Source organism: Armigeres subalbatus, chromosome 2, assembly GCF_024139115.2.
Source record: "Armigeres subalbatus isolate Guangzhou_Male chromosome 2, GZ_Asu_2, whole genome shotgun sequence".
NCBI lineage: Eukaryota > Metazoa > Arthropoda > Insecta > Diptera > Culicidae > Armigeres > Armigeres subalbatus.
The window spans coordinates 58,563,290-58,579,536 of record NC_085140.1 but is presented as its reverse complement, the minus strand read 5'-3'; the positions used below and the strand labels follow the sequence as shown (position 1 = coordinate 58,579,536).

At 39.9% G+C, this 16,247-nt stretch overlaps 2 protein-coding genes across 3 annotated transcripts in view; one reads left to right on the top strand and one right to left on the bottom strand.

Annotated features, from left to right (window-relative positions):
* LOC134208699 (klaroid protein) overlaps positions 1 to 14,343 on the top strand; it is a 55,583-nt gene extending 41,240 nt beyond the window's left edge. The window contains exons 5-7 of one of the 2 annotated variants that reach the window (XM_062684516.1): positions 817 to 2,433; positions 5,303 to 5,415; positions 5,848 to 14,343. In XM_062684516.1, coding sequence (XP_062540500.1) covers positions 817 to 2,433; positions 5,303 to 5,415; positions 5,848 to 6,066 — 1,949 coding nt within the window. In that variant the 3' untranslated portion in view covers positions 6,067 to 14,343. The remainder of the gene's footprint in view (positions 1 to 816; positions 2,434 to 5,302; positions 5,416 to 5,847) is intronic. The other variant, XM_062684517.1, reaches the window with a different exon arrangement.
* LOC134208705 (uncharacterized) lies at positions 9,108 to 15,881 on the bottom strand. The gene is made up of 4 exons (XM_062684522.1): positions 15,750 to 15,881; positions 14,973 to 15,693; positions 14,714 to 14,912; positions 9,108 to 14,650 (listed from the first exon to the last, which is right to left on the bottom strand). The coding sequence occupies exons 1-4, from the start codon at positions 15,844 to 15,846 to the stop codon at positions 14,402 to 14,404; spliced, it is 1,266 nt and encodes a 421-aa protein (XP_062540506.1). The 5' UTR covers positions 15,847 to 15,881; the 3' UTR covers positions 9,108 to 14,401.
* Between the last annotated feature and the right edge of the window lie 366 nt (positions 15,882 to 16,247).

Below are 16,247 nucleotides of genomic sequence, written 5' to 3'. Positions count from 1 at the left end.
ATCTATGGTGCAACTTTGTTGTACAAGAAAGGCAAAAAATAAAAATTCTGAATCAAAATTGCAAAAAGAAGTCGCAAAAAGAGTTCTTCCATTAAAATCTGTTTCTCGTGATTTTTCAGCCTTTTGTTATTTCAGCCTTATGTAAGATTTTTACCTTTTCAGCCTTTCGTGTTCATCCTTATGAATTTTCAGCCTTACGTAAAAGTTCTGCTCGCAAAATAGCTGGTGTCTCCAAAAAAGTTGTTGAAAAAGCTGCCACGAAAAATTTTGCTATTAAAATTTTAGTTTTATCTTCTATAGAAGTCGAGATATGGATCGTTATTTATGAATGACCCCCAAAAATCTGTTTTTTCCGACAAGTTTACAGAATATTTTCTCATGTAAAAATCACGACATTTAAAAAAAGATGGGAAAAATTTAAATTAGACAGTTCCACAACACGTGTGGAAGCTGGCCAGTGGAGATATATCAGCTTCCACACTGATATTCTTCCCTCCCCCTTCATACGGGAGCTTGGCAGAAGGAAGGTCGTGCGATATGTGCCATCACAAATATTGCCCTCCGCTCGCTTTCAAATCGACTTCTATAAAAACATTCTTCATGCCTGCCGTATCCTAACGGAACTATCAATTCTATACTTTCGCCTCTAATTCTATCATGAACATGTACGTCTAAGTTTGGAAGATGATATTAACATTTCCATATCATAGTAATACATAGTTGAAACATATCATAATATATTATACCTATTATATTATATTCCTTATCCATCTCCAAAAAGCGTAATTGAAATTTATCAAATTTCTTTCTCCATAGCATTCCTCCTAGCAGACGAGGACCAGACCATTGTCCTGCCAGCATCGAAACGTGCCACCATAGCTTTAGCCTCGCTTTCGCACATCCTGCCATCATTGAAGGACCAAGATCTGGACAGCTTCAAAGCAAATCTCTTCCAAAAGTTAGACTTCCGGGAATCAACCTTCTCGTGGCGTTCCCTCTTACCGTCCTTTAGTTTGGGTTTTGGTTTTGGCGGTGATGGTGGCTCAGCGGGAGCGCATTACGAGCACCTTAAATCTGACCTGCAGAAGACCCTGAGCAAACAAGAATATGACGATTTGATGCGGCATATAGACGCGTACATCGAGGGGTTACTAACGCAAAAATATTTGAAAAAAGAACAGGAAGAGGCGAAAGCAAAGCAATTGATCAGTCCAGAGGTAACGGTTCACGTGGCCAACGTGGTGCGCGAGAATTTGCAATCATATAACTACCGGCTGGGTCAGGCCGATGTCGATTCGGTAGCCGAGAAGGTTCGACTTGAGCTGCTGGCAGCTTACCCAAATGTGTTCAATCCGAGTAGTGGATCCGGTGAAAGGAAAGTTGAAGCAATGGAAGTTTCTAAGGAAACCTTGGTTGAAATTCAAAAGCTAGTGAAACAGCAAATCAGTATTACGAATAACAACTTTGTCATTAGCGATCAACATCTGGAGGAAATCCTGAAGAAAATATTGTCTTCAAGTCAGCTTGTAGATTTGATTGACGCTAGGGTGCTCATGCAGACGAAAGAACCGAAACACCAACAAGAATCGCAAGCAGCTTTGGTTGAGAATTTGAAAAATGAGATAAATGAAATCAAAATGCATTTCACAGAGAAACTCGCTGCGAGTAGTTTGATGATTGAGGATAACATAAACCTGTTGAAGGAAGGCCACAGTCGGTTAGCAGAACAGGTCAACAGCTATCGGATAGAAAACGACGAGAAGTATGTAAACTTGATGTCGGATATCGATGCTAGGTTAGCAGCGGTGAAGCAAGAGCAATTCGTAGGTTTGAATAAGATCATCAAGAAGAACATCGTTACCATTTTGGGAATGAACGTTAAGGAAGACTTCTCCGATGCGGATCTTAAGGCCTGGATCAGTAATTTGTTTGTGGCCAAAGATTATCTAGAGAGTCGATTGAAGGAGTACCAGGAGGGAGTTAGTGCCTTAATACAGCAGGAGATGGAGCGATCCGCAGCAACGCTGATGAAAGAAATTAGCGAAAAAATCCAGAAGGAAGTGCTGGTGGCAATTCAGTCGCGTGAGAGTGAGGTTAATATCGATGCGGGAACCGGAAGAACCTCGTCGCAGGGTGGCCCTGGTGGTGACGGTAGAGGAGGAAGTCTTACGGAGAATGACGTCCGGCGAATTGTTCGGGATGCGCTGCGCATCTATGATGCAGACAAAACGGGACTGGTGGATTATGCTTTGGAATCGGCCGGAGGGCAGATTCTGTCGACGAGGTGTACCGAAAACTACCAGACGCAATCGGCGCAAATATCCATTTTTGGTATACCGTTGTGGTATCCGACCAACACACCACGGACGGTTATTTCACCGACCATGCAGCCCGGGCAGTGCTGGGCGTTTTCCGGGTTCCCGGGTTATCTAGGTAAGTTATGAATCAATCCTCAATTGTAAACAGATAAGTATCTTCGTATAGTATTATATGTAGCTAGATTTATGTAGGTGACGGTTTAGATTAGACGGTGCTTATGTAATTCTTGCAACCTTTAATCGAGCGACTGAAAGTTATTCAGTCTACTTGCATTTTAAATGTTTTGTTGAGATCCTTTTGTTTAGAATTCTAAATTCTAAACCTTTTAAAATTAGTACATACTAGATTCGTTTGTTACAAATGTTCGTAGCTTGGCTTTTTTAAATGTACGCATTTACCAGGGATAGGCAGAAGAGTAGATTATGCCTTTATCAATAAAGTAAATAAAGTACACATTTGCTCGGAATAAGGCAAAAGTGTTGATTATCCTTTCTCTAAAAGTATGCATTTGCCCGAAATAAGTCAGAAGAGTTTATTACCCCTTTTTTTAAAGTACGCATGAGCCTGGAATATGGCAGAAAAGTAGATGATGCCACACTTGCCTGGAATAAGGCAGAAGAGTATATGACACCTTCATCAAAAGCACGATTTTTTTTCCGAAATAAGGCAGAAGAGTTGATGATGCGTTCTTCAGAAGTACACACTTGCCCGGAATAAGACAGAAGACTAGATGTCCCCTTCTGCAAAAGTACGCATTTGTTCGGAATAAGGCAGAAGAGTAGATGATGCCTTCATCGAAGTATGCATTAGCCCGGAATAAGGCAGAAGAGTAGATGACCCCTTCTTTAAAAGTACGCATTTGCCCGGAATAACTATCTAAAAACACGCAAGTGCCCAGAATAAGACAAAAAGACAAATGACTCTGGTGAAACACGTGTTTGCCTGGAGATTTGCTTTAAAACTATTATGATTATTATTGTGTTCCGCCATCGGGGGTGAGAATGGGTCATAGCTCTCACCGGCAGTCTGGAGATCGGAGAGCAAAATCGTTTAAAAAGATCTATTATATTTTAGTCTTCTTGCGCCCAGATACATTTAATCTATTCTAAGGCTTGTTCGCGACAAAATCTGGACACATAACTTTAAGAATAAAAATAAACTGCTGTTGGTTTAATTCGGTACGTTTTTCACTTCAAATGGATTCATTCCTTATCGATGCTTCGATGTATGCACGAAACTTGGTGACATTTGAATTTTCTAAGAAATAATACGTGCCGAATGATCTGGCATCCTCAGTAGAATTTGTTTCGAGCTCGTATCCTTCTGGCGGCTCATAAAATCGTTTTTGTTCCACTCTGTGACGTTTTAGATATTGTCGAACAAGCATCGACAAATTTTAAAACGCTTTGAGCAGTGTTCACATGAAAACAAAATGTTTTTAGTCATTTTCTGGATCGAGAGACCCGAATTTCAATTGCGACTGCACACAATTCATTTCGAACCTGCAATTCCTTCGACGCCATTATTCACTACATACTTGTACCACTCATAAGAAATATATTTTCAAAAAGTACAGACATAGATTCATCAATCTACGAAATATTTCACTCGTTGATGAGCTATTTCAAAAGTTATACGTGTTTAAAGGTGTCCAGATTTTGTCGCGTACAAGCCTTACAAGCATTCTAAGTAGTTGAAACAGTGACCCATTCTCACCCCCTTTTGACCCATTGTCACCCCCGACGACGGTTTATGCCAAACGGTTATGAGGCCAAATGGCACCTGACTGTTCAATTCGTTATGCTAAATGGCGTTATGCCATTTGGGGTAGCCCTGTCTTCGACGTGTTGATGACTATTGACTAGACCGAACCGCTTAGCTCAGTCGTATGTAGGCTTCCTTCATCTTCTCAAAGTTACGTGCCATAATATTAATGTCGTCGGCGAAACCAAATAGCTGAACGCAAAAATCGTACCACTCGTGTCAACTCTGCCCATTGTACCCATTGTATTCTTCTCTCCAAAGTGATGTTGAATAGCTCGCACGAAAGACCATCACCTTGCTGTATCCCTTTGCGCGTTCCAAAGGTAGTCGAGAATGCCCCTGAAACTCCAACTCTCTTGCAATTGGCGTTAGTCGATTGCATAAAATTCGGGAGAGAACCTTGTAGGCGGCGTTCAGCAATGTTATTGTACGGTAGTTGCCAGTTCATCGCTCTTTTTGTAGAGGGAACACACGACACCTTCCAATCATTCAAGCGGCAAAACATCCTCCTCCCAAATCAAATTACCTTGGCAGCGCTCTAGCGTGCAGGTTCGTCACCATAACGCTCTCGTTTCCTGGCGCATCGCCATTAAGGTGCTCTTCGTAATACTGCCGCCACCTTTGGAACACGTTCGTTCGTAAGAAGGTTCCCGCTCATGCCCTCACGCCTGTCAGGCTGTGGTACGAGGCCCATACGCGAATGGTTCAACTTCTCTAAGGGCCAATTTCTTCACCTTCGCTTAACTCTTAAGCGATGCTTACCCATACGATTAAACCGGGTTTAAGCACTAAGCGGAGGTGAAGAAATCGGCCCTAAGACTTTCCATTTGTTATTTGAGCGATTGAGTTGGTTCTCAGTGATTGAAAGACGACAAGAAGCACGGAAAAGTAGACAAAGTAGTAAACGACATTTGTATAGCTTAAGTGTCGCCTTTGACATAAAACTATTAGAAATGCTGAAAAAAGACATTATATTTTAACGTGTTGAATCCAATTTCATAACTATGCGGCATTTATATCATACCAATTGATTCAAAGAATAACAAGAATTACATAAGCCAATGCGAATAGTCATTTACTGAAAAATAATATTCCATACCAACATTATCTCATCCATTAATGGGTTAAAATAATAATAAAAAAAACCTGAATGATTCAAACTAGTAACGCTTTTCGATTTTCTTCTCTTTTTTCCTCTCTCCCGTTATCTCTTCCCCAGTGATCCAGCTGAATAGCGACATCGTCGTGACAGGCTTCTCGCTGGAACATATCTCTAAACTGCTTGCACCAAATGGACAAATTGATTCCGCCCCGAAGAATTTCTCCGTTTGGGTAGGTTCCACGATTTCACTATCGCCTGCGACCCCAGCATCACATACCCGTCACATGCGCGTACACTGCCGCTGCAAGCATAACTGTCCCAGCTTTGCTTGATTTCCTATCTATATGGGACAGTTATGCTTTTATGGGCAGTACATAGTCATATTCAACAAATTCTGATTTCAACCTGAAGGACGTATGCATGTCGTCCCAGTTGTCCAGCTGCTACCAAATCATACATAGTTAAATAAATCGAGTAGTGTCGCTATATTTGCATGTCAATATAATAACGATTAGTCGAACGTATGATGGTAGAGACAAACAGTATATACCAGGAAAACGCGCATTAGACATTATCAAAGTGCCATTCACATACTACACTGCGATATCATACAACAAACGTGTTTTAAATCATCGCTCAATATCGTTTCATCTTCCATCCAGGGCCTCGTGAACGAAAACGACCAGGAACCGGTCCGTCTGGGTAACTACCAGTACCTGGACAACGGTGCCGCGCTGCAGTACTTCCCGGTGGAGGATCCGACGCGCCCGGAACTGGTGGGCCGGGCGTTCCGGATTGTGGAACTGCGCATCGAGACCAATCACGGGAATGCGTTGTACACGTGTCTGTACCGGTTCCGGGTTCACGGTGAGAGGGTCTGAGTCCGAAAACGGTGGTAGGAAAGTGCCGTTTTGTTCGTTGTAAATAGTTTGTTTAATAAGGTAGGCTAGGTATGTTTTAAAACTTGTTCCGGATCGGGAATTGTTTTTTTGTGCATCATATTGGTTTTAACATTTTTGTTTTAGTGTTAAGGTTTGTTTTAATGTTCACCGTTAGACTAGGAACCATGATAGTGGTGCAATAATTTTACCATAGCAGTAATTTATAAACCATCGCAGTCAGGAACCAAATTATTAACTCTTAAGGCGCATAGTTTTTAAGAATCTGCTTTCTATCGAATTCGTCAAGGGCTTCGTCAAGTTAGACGAAGTCCTGCTGATCGCATTTTTGTTTTTCTAATTTGCACTAACTTCGCTTGCTTCATACTAACTATTAAAGCCTAGCTCTAACGTTTAGATTTTGTTTAGTTCGTGTATGAAAGCTAGAATGAGTGATTGTGTTGCGATTGTAGATAGTTAAGTGAATGGAGACAGAGAGCAATGTTTTATTTTGTTTTTATTTGTTATGTTTTTTTTCGGACAACTTCATTATAAACTTTTGTTTTTATGTAGACCGTCAAATTTGATTAAAAGTAGAAAACATGATGTATCTAAATACAACAATACTAGGTAGTTGATTCCGTCGTGCTTGGAAGCAAGAATTAATTGGCAAAGTTTATTTCACGTTCTGTCCATTACGAGTTCCTTCGAGGTTTATTCAGATATTCATCCACCCTGATTTTATTCAGAAGTTCCATTCGATTATGTAGTTCCATTTTAGAAAATCTATGGCCATTTTTTTAAATCTCGAATATAATTACATTACATTTAAATTTCTTCAATAATATGCACAAAAATCTCTCCATGGATTCACTTTTTACGGGCGACACGTGGTGGAAGAATAATTCATTGTTTCGGGTAGGTACAAGAAGAGTGGCGAGGAACTTTGAATTCCGATTGTTTACCTACCTATTTTAATAGCTGATTGTAACTTCGATGAGCAGTTGCCTAACATAGAAGACGAGACATGATGCAGACAATGCATAACACAGGATGTCGATTGGTAGTAGGTATAGAAAGAATGTCCACAATGCTTGGTGTGATGGTTGGTTTCAAAACGGTTCTTTAGTTGGGTGACTTCAGTGAGCGTGTTGTTGACCAGAACGTTATGCCTACATAATGCTTCCAACTTTCCCCAAAACGATGCCAGTCTGTTGCGAAAACAAAATCATTTGGTCGATTCCTGAGTTTTACACTGGAGTACTGATTTTGCACGGTTGTGCGATGAGCTGGTGGGCCATGTATTTCTTCCCTGCCGGATGTTCTAGATAGATCTCTTAAATTTTGAGCAAAAAGAACGACAAGTCGGTCCCCATCGAACGATGGAATCAACTTCTACATGCTGATGAAACCGGATGTCACCAACATGATCATCAGACAAACCAACGATATGTTCATCGCTGGGGCTTTTACACACCCCCTTAATAAGGAAATTCAAGTACACCCATGTTTTTTTACACGGTTTGGTTTTAGTCGTTTAAGATCTAAAGCGTCAATGAAACAATGAGTTAACCCCACCGAAAAGATCACAAAAAATCGAAAAAAAATCAGGGGGTATTTAAATAACTGTGAAAGTTCAAGTTAACCAAAAAAATAATGAATTCCAACCGCGTAAAAAAAACCTGGGTGTAATAGCAATTCCAAAGCATGGCAAAGATCTCGACGATCGAAGGCAACATGCCAATGTCGTTGGTGCCCATTATAACGAAAATCACCAACAGTGCTGTATTCATCGACATAACCAATGCGTACAATAATTCTCGTACACACTCGAAGCTCTAATGCATCAACATTGATTTCCATGTGAACTGGTCACGTATGCTTCATGAAAAACAGGAAAGTAGGCATACAAGTCGTAAAACGAACAGTTTCAAGAATGGTGAGTAATGAACTTCCACAAGGGGATGTAATGTTACCAGTACTGTTCCACATATATCAGTATATGACCTCTATGAGCCGACCAACGACAAGAGCATATTTGTTCAGTTCGCTGACGATTTTTCCTTGATAGTGACCAGGAACAGTGTGGAAGACGTGAAACACAAAGAACACAGCAGAACCTTGATATGTTCGTCGTGCTTACGTCCGCGGATTTTTTCCCCATGTATTTTTACATATGCGATGTCTTCGGGATTTGGGCACAGACAATCAAAATCCCGGCCGCATTTAAAATACATGCATCTGGCGGAAAATTTTCCCGAGGTGTAAAGTAGCCTTAACCGTCTATATCGTTAATCACATATCGATTTTTATCGAGTACCTTCCCTACTTGATAGGGGCCTTTGAATCGGGGATACAACTTTTTATTTTCGCCAACAACCGGCACGCTGCGAATTCAAACCGTATTCAAACAACTTCTGTCATGCTTCGGCATCAATCAACGCACTATCCCAAGAATATTTCGAGGACTCGACTAACTTGGCCAAAAGAGGTACTAACGTACGGTTGTATCTTTCCACCTATCCGTTAGCTTGAGGACAAGCCGTCGCCGCTAAACTATGAACTACTCCGTGCGATTCGACAAAACTTTTGAATGCCTGAGAGGTGAAACATGCTCCACGATCCGATACTAATACCCTTGGAGTACACTGTAGATAATGAAATACAACTTCAAATGTTTACGAGATGAGCCGGCCAAGGGCCGAAAGTCTCGGTAATAAAGATAAATAAATAATAACTTCAAATGTTTCATTACTTCATGCGTGTTGGTAGTTTTGGTAGGAAAAAGTTTGATAAACTTAGAAAAACCATCGACCACTGCCAAAACATACTTATTTTTTCCCGTCGTTGTCTCTAATGGTCCCAAATGGTCTACATGGATCATCCAAAAAGGCCTATTTCCTTTATCAATACTTTGAAGCTCACCATCCGTTCTTCTAGTTTTGGGATTGTACATGATACAAGAAATGCATCTTTTAGTATGAGCGAGCACTTTCTCTGCCATTTGCGGAAACCAGAAAGACCGTTTTATCATCTGTACTACCTTATCTTTACCGAAATGACCGAGAGAATCATGAAACCTGAATATGACAGACTCCTCCATATCCTTCGGGATATACACTGCCGTGAATCGCATAGATGTCCCATTTTTGCTGGGTTTCTTAGTCATATGGTACAAATATGCGATTCACAGCAGTATAGAAGTAGGCGACTATTTTCCACTTTGTACAACAAATCGTAACGATCTTCAAAACCAAACAAGCTACGTTCTCCTTCGTTCACATCAACTACATGTACATACATCCTTGCCAAGGGGGCTTATTCTACGAGTCGAGTGACGTGAGGTGAGTCGATTTTAGCAATTCTCACGTGAGGTGACCATGTTATTCAAATGGGGCTATACGACTCTTCTCACGTCATTCGAGCAATCTCACGTCACTCCACTCGTAGAATAAGCCCAAAGGCATCAACGTGTTGCATTCGGTCTGCCGGACGATGGACTATCTGATTCACTGGACGACAAAATAAAAAAATAAAAGTTTGTATTCGCGATGCTCATGTGTTGCATTTGTAGTTTTGATCTTCAAAATCGACTGGTGACTCTAACGCGAGTTAATTGATTGGGAAAATTTCTAGATTATTTGGTCACAAAATTGGGGATGGTTCTTCGCTTTAACGAAGTGAAGTCATTTATATGTTTGCATGTTCATAGAAGTAAAAATAAAATGTAATATAATGTGTACTTTTTAGATTCTTCCGACAGTGCGGCATGAAAGAATCCATTTTCTATGTCCATAGTAGAGAAATACTTTATATCTTTAATATTATATATAAGTTTGAAAATCTGGTCTTCGAATACTGGAAGGGGAAATCGATCACGTTCCAACGGTTTATTCAAAGTTTCGAAATTAAGGAAAAGCATCACAGGATCCATCACTCGCGTTTCCAAGGGCACACCACTCAATACGGAGGCAGCGGACAACTTTTGATTTTATTATTTCAGCTTTGCTGCGTCGCAGCATGCGTGGAATAATAATAATGAAAGTTGTAGGATGCTTTCATATTGAGTGGTGTGCCCTTGAAAACGCGAGTGAATTTAGTTTTAGATTCTGTGATACTTGTCCTTAACGCAAAAACGAGTACGCCCATTCTTCTTCTTCACAAGTATCACTCTACCTGAATATGGGGACTCGCTCTCGCGGATAATGCCAACCGTCAACCAACTATCCAATATTTCATCCACAGCATCACGCTCGAATTTACTGAACCTTTGCGGCAGGACATTGAAATACAGTAGACGTTCGATAACTGCAAGTCATTTAACTGCAATGCTTTTTAACTGCAATTCGATAGTTGCAACAGTTTTGCAGTTATCGGACCGCTAAACTTCAAACTGATGTCAAACTCAATGACAGCTGCATTGCGCTGCACATTTAGATGCACTTTTATTGCATCTGACGTCGATTGACAACCGTTTGACGTCTAGAATGCGTTGCAGTTATCGAACGGCATTCGTTAACTGAAAAGTAAACATTTTGCAGTTATCGAACGGCTACTGTACTTATCTTCCTTTAGCCGAATTGATGCAATGTACTTAACCGCTTTCGGTTTTTCCGATGATTCCGATCGTTTTAAAAGACTGACCGCGCTGCCCAAATCAGCGAGCAGTTTCAGCAATCGCCGACCGATAATGGCATCACATGTCAGCATTCCTGTCTTCGTCGGTATCGATGATCTCATTTTTGAACCACGTTTTCCCCTTCTTGGTTGTTCTACTGCTTGATATCCATTGCTCCAATATATCCTTCTTTTTCGTCAGTAGCAGGTCAGTAGCGTTCCGTCGACGTTTCATTTTCGACATCCGTCCATAGCTCGCTTTGCACTATCGTATACACTAATGCTGATGAAGGGCCCTCTTTAGCCGTGCGGCTACAAAGCAAGACCTTGCTGAGAGTGGCTGGGTTCGATTCCCGGTGCCGGTCTAGGCAATTTTCGGCTTAGAAACCTCACAGTTAACCCTTTCCTTCCCATGGTAGCTGTAGAGCTCCATCAAATTTTGCACCTTCCAACATTCATAGAATTATTTCAATCACAAAAAGCAGTATTTGGCAAAACTTTATGGTTCCATTAGACTGCAAATATAATCAATTTTGAGTAAAAATAGTGAAACTATTGAAAACAATCAAGCAACTATTGATTTACAATCAAAAACTTTTTTTCGTTTTTCACTAATTTTAGCTATGCCAAACAACTTTTGTTCAAGCATTTTTTCCATAGATGATTCCTTCCTATTGAAATCTTTGAAAAAAGTCGTGGGAAAGAGAGGGTTAATAACTGTGGAAATGCTTAAATGAACACTAAGCTGCGCTCGGCTCTGTCCCAGCGTGGGGATGTAATGCCAATAAGAACCCGAGTTATTTTCTTCAATCCCACTTCTGATATTGAAGTATATTTATTTAGATGTTCACTCCTCGCTAGCTTAACATCGAGTGTGCTGACGAAAGCGGATATGCTGATTTTTAAAACTCTACCGGAAAACGCACTGAACTTAAACTGGGGGTAGGAATTGCGTACTCTCACATTACCAGTATAGGGGGTAGACCATAGAGAACAGACGTGGATGCTCGAACAAAATTTCCTTTAAAACGTGTGTAAAGATTTAAATCGATTTAACGCGAATGAAGATGAACGTCTGTTCTCTGTGGGTAGATTACTAAAATTATAACTGCTACATTATTATGTTTAATTCATGATAACAAAACTTCAGACGTATAGACGTGCTATTTTTCGACACAAAATAGGTATACAAGCACAAAAGGCTCGATAAATCTCAACTAATAGCAAGTTAATTGGCCAGGAAAAGTTAATTGCTGATAATTAGTACTAACTACGTACGAGTCTATAACCCAACATAAGCAGCTAATATTTCCTACGAAAAACGACGAGTCAGCCCCGGGCTGAAAGTTTCTATTATAAAGATAAAAACCCATATTAAACCACCTATTAGTAGTACTGCCTTTCTTGCATTTAGCCAAGACACCAACCTTTTCGGTTTGGTTCATATTTTTTTATAACTTTTGAACGTTATCGATCGTTATCAAATTCAATAGCAATCAACTTTTCCACCTTTCGAATGCAAGTTGTTGCGATAAAGTCGGTTAATTATAACTGTATGCAAAGTTGGTTACATTTTTGTACACACACGTACGTCGTACATATATACATACACACACACACGCACGGACAGACAGACATTTGCTCAGTTCGTCGAGCTAAATCGAGTGGTTTATAACACTATGCTGCCGTCAGACGCATAAATGTACTGGATACCTGGTTGGCTACAGCGTCGATACACCTATGCCTGGCGTATTGTAGAGCTCCATAATAATTGTCGGTCTTGGGCGTTGTTCCTCCTGTTTCCCCGAACGTTCAGGGTCCCGAGGTCCGATTCCACCGCGTGCAGCCAGCGTGTTCGTGGCCTTCCACGAAGTCGTCGGCCCTCATCTGGTACTCTGTTGAATATTGTTTTCGCTATTTTCGCTATTCCTTCTTCCGACATTCGCACTAAGTGACCAGCCCACTGAAGTCTGCCGTATTTTATACGATTCACAATATTTTCTTATGTATACTTGATACAGCTCATGATCCATGCGTCTGCGCCACACACCATTTTATAGTTTCCCTAACAGGGGAAGACCTAGTGGTGTTGGTGCAGAGGTAGTGCTTGATGGGGTGTGTTTGAAGTTGTTGAAGAATTTGTTTATCTTGGAGCGCTTGTGACATGTGATAATGACGGTTCCCGTGAAGTGAAAAGACGTATTGCTGCTGCGAATAGGGCCTTTTACGGATTACGTAACCAGCTTAGGTCCCGCAACATGCAGACGGAAAGCAAATTTGCTCTATACAAAACTCTGATTCTAGCGGTGGCCCTTTATGGACTTGAAACAAGGACATTAAAAGAGGCGGACCGGAGAGCTTTCGGGGTTTTCGAGCGAAAAGTGCTGCGTACAATGTCACATGTTACAAACGAGAAAAATAGGAAAAACGCATTTAAAGTTTCAAAATGCATACATCCTATTATCGCAAAATTTCGCATTTTTATTGACTTCAACGCAATAAACTATAGAGGAATACCCAACTAACATTTGACAGATATGCTGATATGTATAAAAACAAATTTAGCTATCACGATTGTGTTTTGACGCCTTTCAGAAATTATTTCTCAGTGAATGAGTTCGAGCTCGATGCATCCATTAAAAATCGTCAGCAAGTTTGTTTGAGATTTCAGTTTAATTTACCAACACTGTATTTGAATCTTTCGACCGAGCGAGTCAGTTTTTTTAATGAAAAAGATTACCTGCTTAATTATGACATAGAACGGAAAATTTTAAAACAACACTATCAATATACCTACCTACGTTTCTATGCAATGCCTACTTGCGTGTCCGATATGCTTACATCATTTTTTTTTGCGTGTTGCCTTTTCATTTTGAATGACTCTCTGTAATATAATTTACATTATACTACCATCTTGCCATTACCTACTGTAGTAACATCTGTATTGTTTCTCTTTTAATATTAGTTTGCCGCATAATATTTCAAGCATGAAAACATTTCCTTTGCTGAATGAATATAGAAAATATATGTAGTTCGATAAGTTATAATATAATTGAAAACTAATTTTAAGTCACCAACAGCAGTGTCACTCTCCGATTATGTTATGAGTTCATCTACAAGTTACGTTGAAACATTAACTTTGCGCAATTTGTAGATAATCACTATCGTTCTTAAAATGCTGAATGCTGACATTCAGTAGACTCTAAACGCATAATACTTACCATAAGCTCCAAAGTCACTAATCATACTTAAGAGTGTATTATATGTTTTGTTAATTTATGCATAATTTAAGAAAAAGAACGCATGAAGTAATAACTTCGTATCATTAAAAAACTGCAATGTGTTCGTTGATTTATAATTTTAATTGTATCGAGCGAATAACTTGAATGAATAACTATGTGAAATACAGTACAAATTTGTTGTATATTTTCCTTGTGTTGCAAAAAATGACGTTTCTTTATAAATTACAATTAAATTTAACTCAACACATGTGTCTAAGTTTTTGCTTTTTTAAATATTATTTGACGAATCAACGCACATAATCAAAAACTAATAAATTAGGTGGCCTTTCCAGTGTATCAAATAGCGTATAAAATCTATGTGTCGTTTCTACATTCTACTGCAACAGTGATTTGATATGAGTAATAAATAATTTGATTCAAATTCGTTCTGAGGATCACCATTCTTAGTTCTAGACTTTCCGAAATTCAATGAAACTATTCTAATCCATAGACTGAAGCAGCAGCGTCAGCAGCGAGTAGACGGATTTCATCAGCTGGGTGAACGTTGCAAGGTTGAGGGGAAACATGCCTCCGGCCTTGATGGATAACCCTTTGTTGATCTGCTGGTGTAGAATGATGGCATTTTGTTCAATAGACCTGCGGTGAATTCTGTCGCATACATTGTGCCTATCGTGGCGCATCGAACTAAGCCAATCGATTGCGTAGACGTATTTTGAGATTTTTTGATTCTGAGAGGGAACCATTTGTATTTACTGCCTCATTTAGATTAACTTCATTATCTAGGTACAAACCTCAGCCTCCAGATTGTCAAACATAGTGCAGCACAGGTAGGATTCCGATGCGTACTGCATGGCCAGCAGTTGCAAAGGTAGCAGTTCAAATGATGGGTTTACAATGAATGGGAAAATGTTGAACGTTATTATTACGGCACTCAAGCAAAGAAATATGAAGAAGTTGAGACTGGACATTTTTCTGAGCAGTTGAAAGTTCCTGATAAACACAAATTTCAATTATTCTATGAAGAGACAATTCCAAAGCTTTTTGTCATACCTGATATATGCCGAATGATGACGTATAGCATTTTTGAATGACTTATCCAGTTCGGCCCAGAAGCATCCTCTCTGCGACAATTCCAATTCATCTAGGTCAATTGGATCCAATGCATAATTGGAGACCACTTTTTCGAACAATCCATCAAACTGATTCACAATTATGCGAAGCTCGGAGTGTAAAACGCTTAAAATAGTTACAAACTGTGTGGGGCTGTGCCACAGCGTGAAGCACCACGGGACCATAATCAACGCGAAACCAACATCCAGTCCATACTGGAAACTCTTTGACCAATTTGACACATTGACTGGAATCCTGATGACATTTTCTCCGTTCAATCCACCGGTGAGCGCCCAAGTGAAACTGTTCGCCGTAGTCAGGCAATGAAAAGCCGCCAGGTATCGGTTGACCTTCCGATACTTTTTCTTTCGTAATTCGAATGATTCGATATCGGCTTGTTGGCAGGATTTTGAATTTATGTACTGTTTAAGCTGTAGAATCACCTCGCGGTGATATGCTAGACATATTCCCCTCAATATGGCGACTCCGAGTGGGATAACAAGATTTATCACTGCCGTAAATTTGTCTTTGTCCAAAGGGGTTTGATTGATACAATTGATCAACTCGGCGACGAAGCAACCGTACTGAAAGGCATGCAATAAGCTCAGAATGGTCCATACTACTCGGATTGATGGACTTTTTGTTTGAGGAAGTCGTTTCTCTGAAAAAAAAAATATGTTTGAACTTTGTTGTAAAACGCTACCAACACTGTTATACCTGAAATCAAACAGATTGAATCGGACAACCGGAAAAAATCAGAACCTAAACTGAATTCCAAAAAGCGCTGCCTCCAAAAACGTGAGAATCGATTCATGTTTATTCGTCCACTTGGTCGTTGCAACGACTGGATTGATGTGAGTCATTAGCACAAATGAAAAATGATGTGATATAGTGAACCATCGGGGAACGATTTAGTTTTCATATTCTATTTGCATGATAATTATCTATGTACAAATGTATTTGCTTGGAATTAATTTTATGTTTCTTGTAAATTTGTCCCCATGCAATAAAACATTCATCGATAGGAATATCGGAAACTAGACATCGTCTACCTATCTGCTCTCAGGAACTATTAGAAAGTTAATTTCTTTTAAGTTATTATTAAGATTAATATTAATGTGATTCCAGTCCTTCAGGTTGCCGTTGAATCAATCCGTTTGTTCTACTTTTGCTTGTCTTGGTAACTGTAGAAACTTCGGTAGGACACCTTAGCAG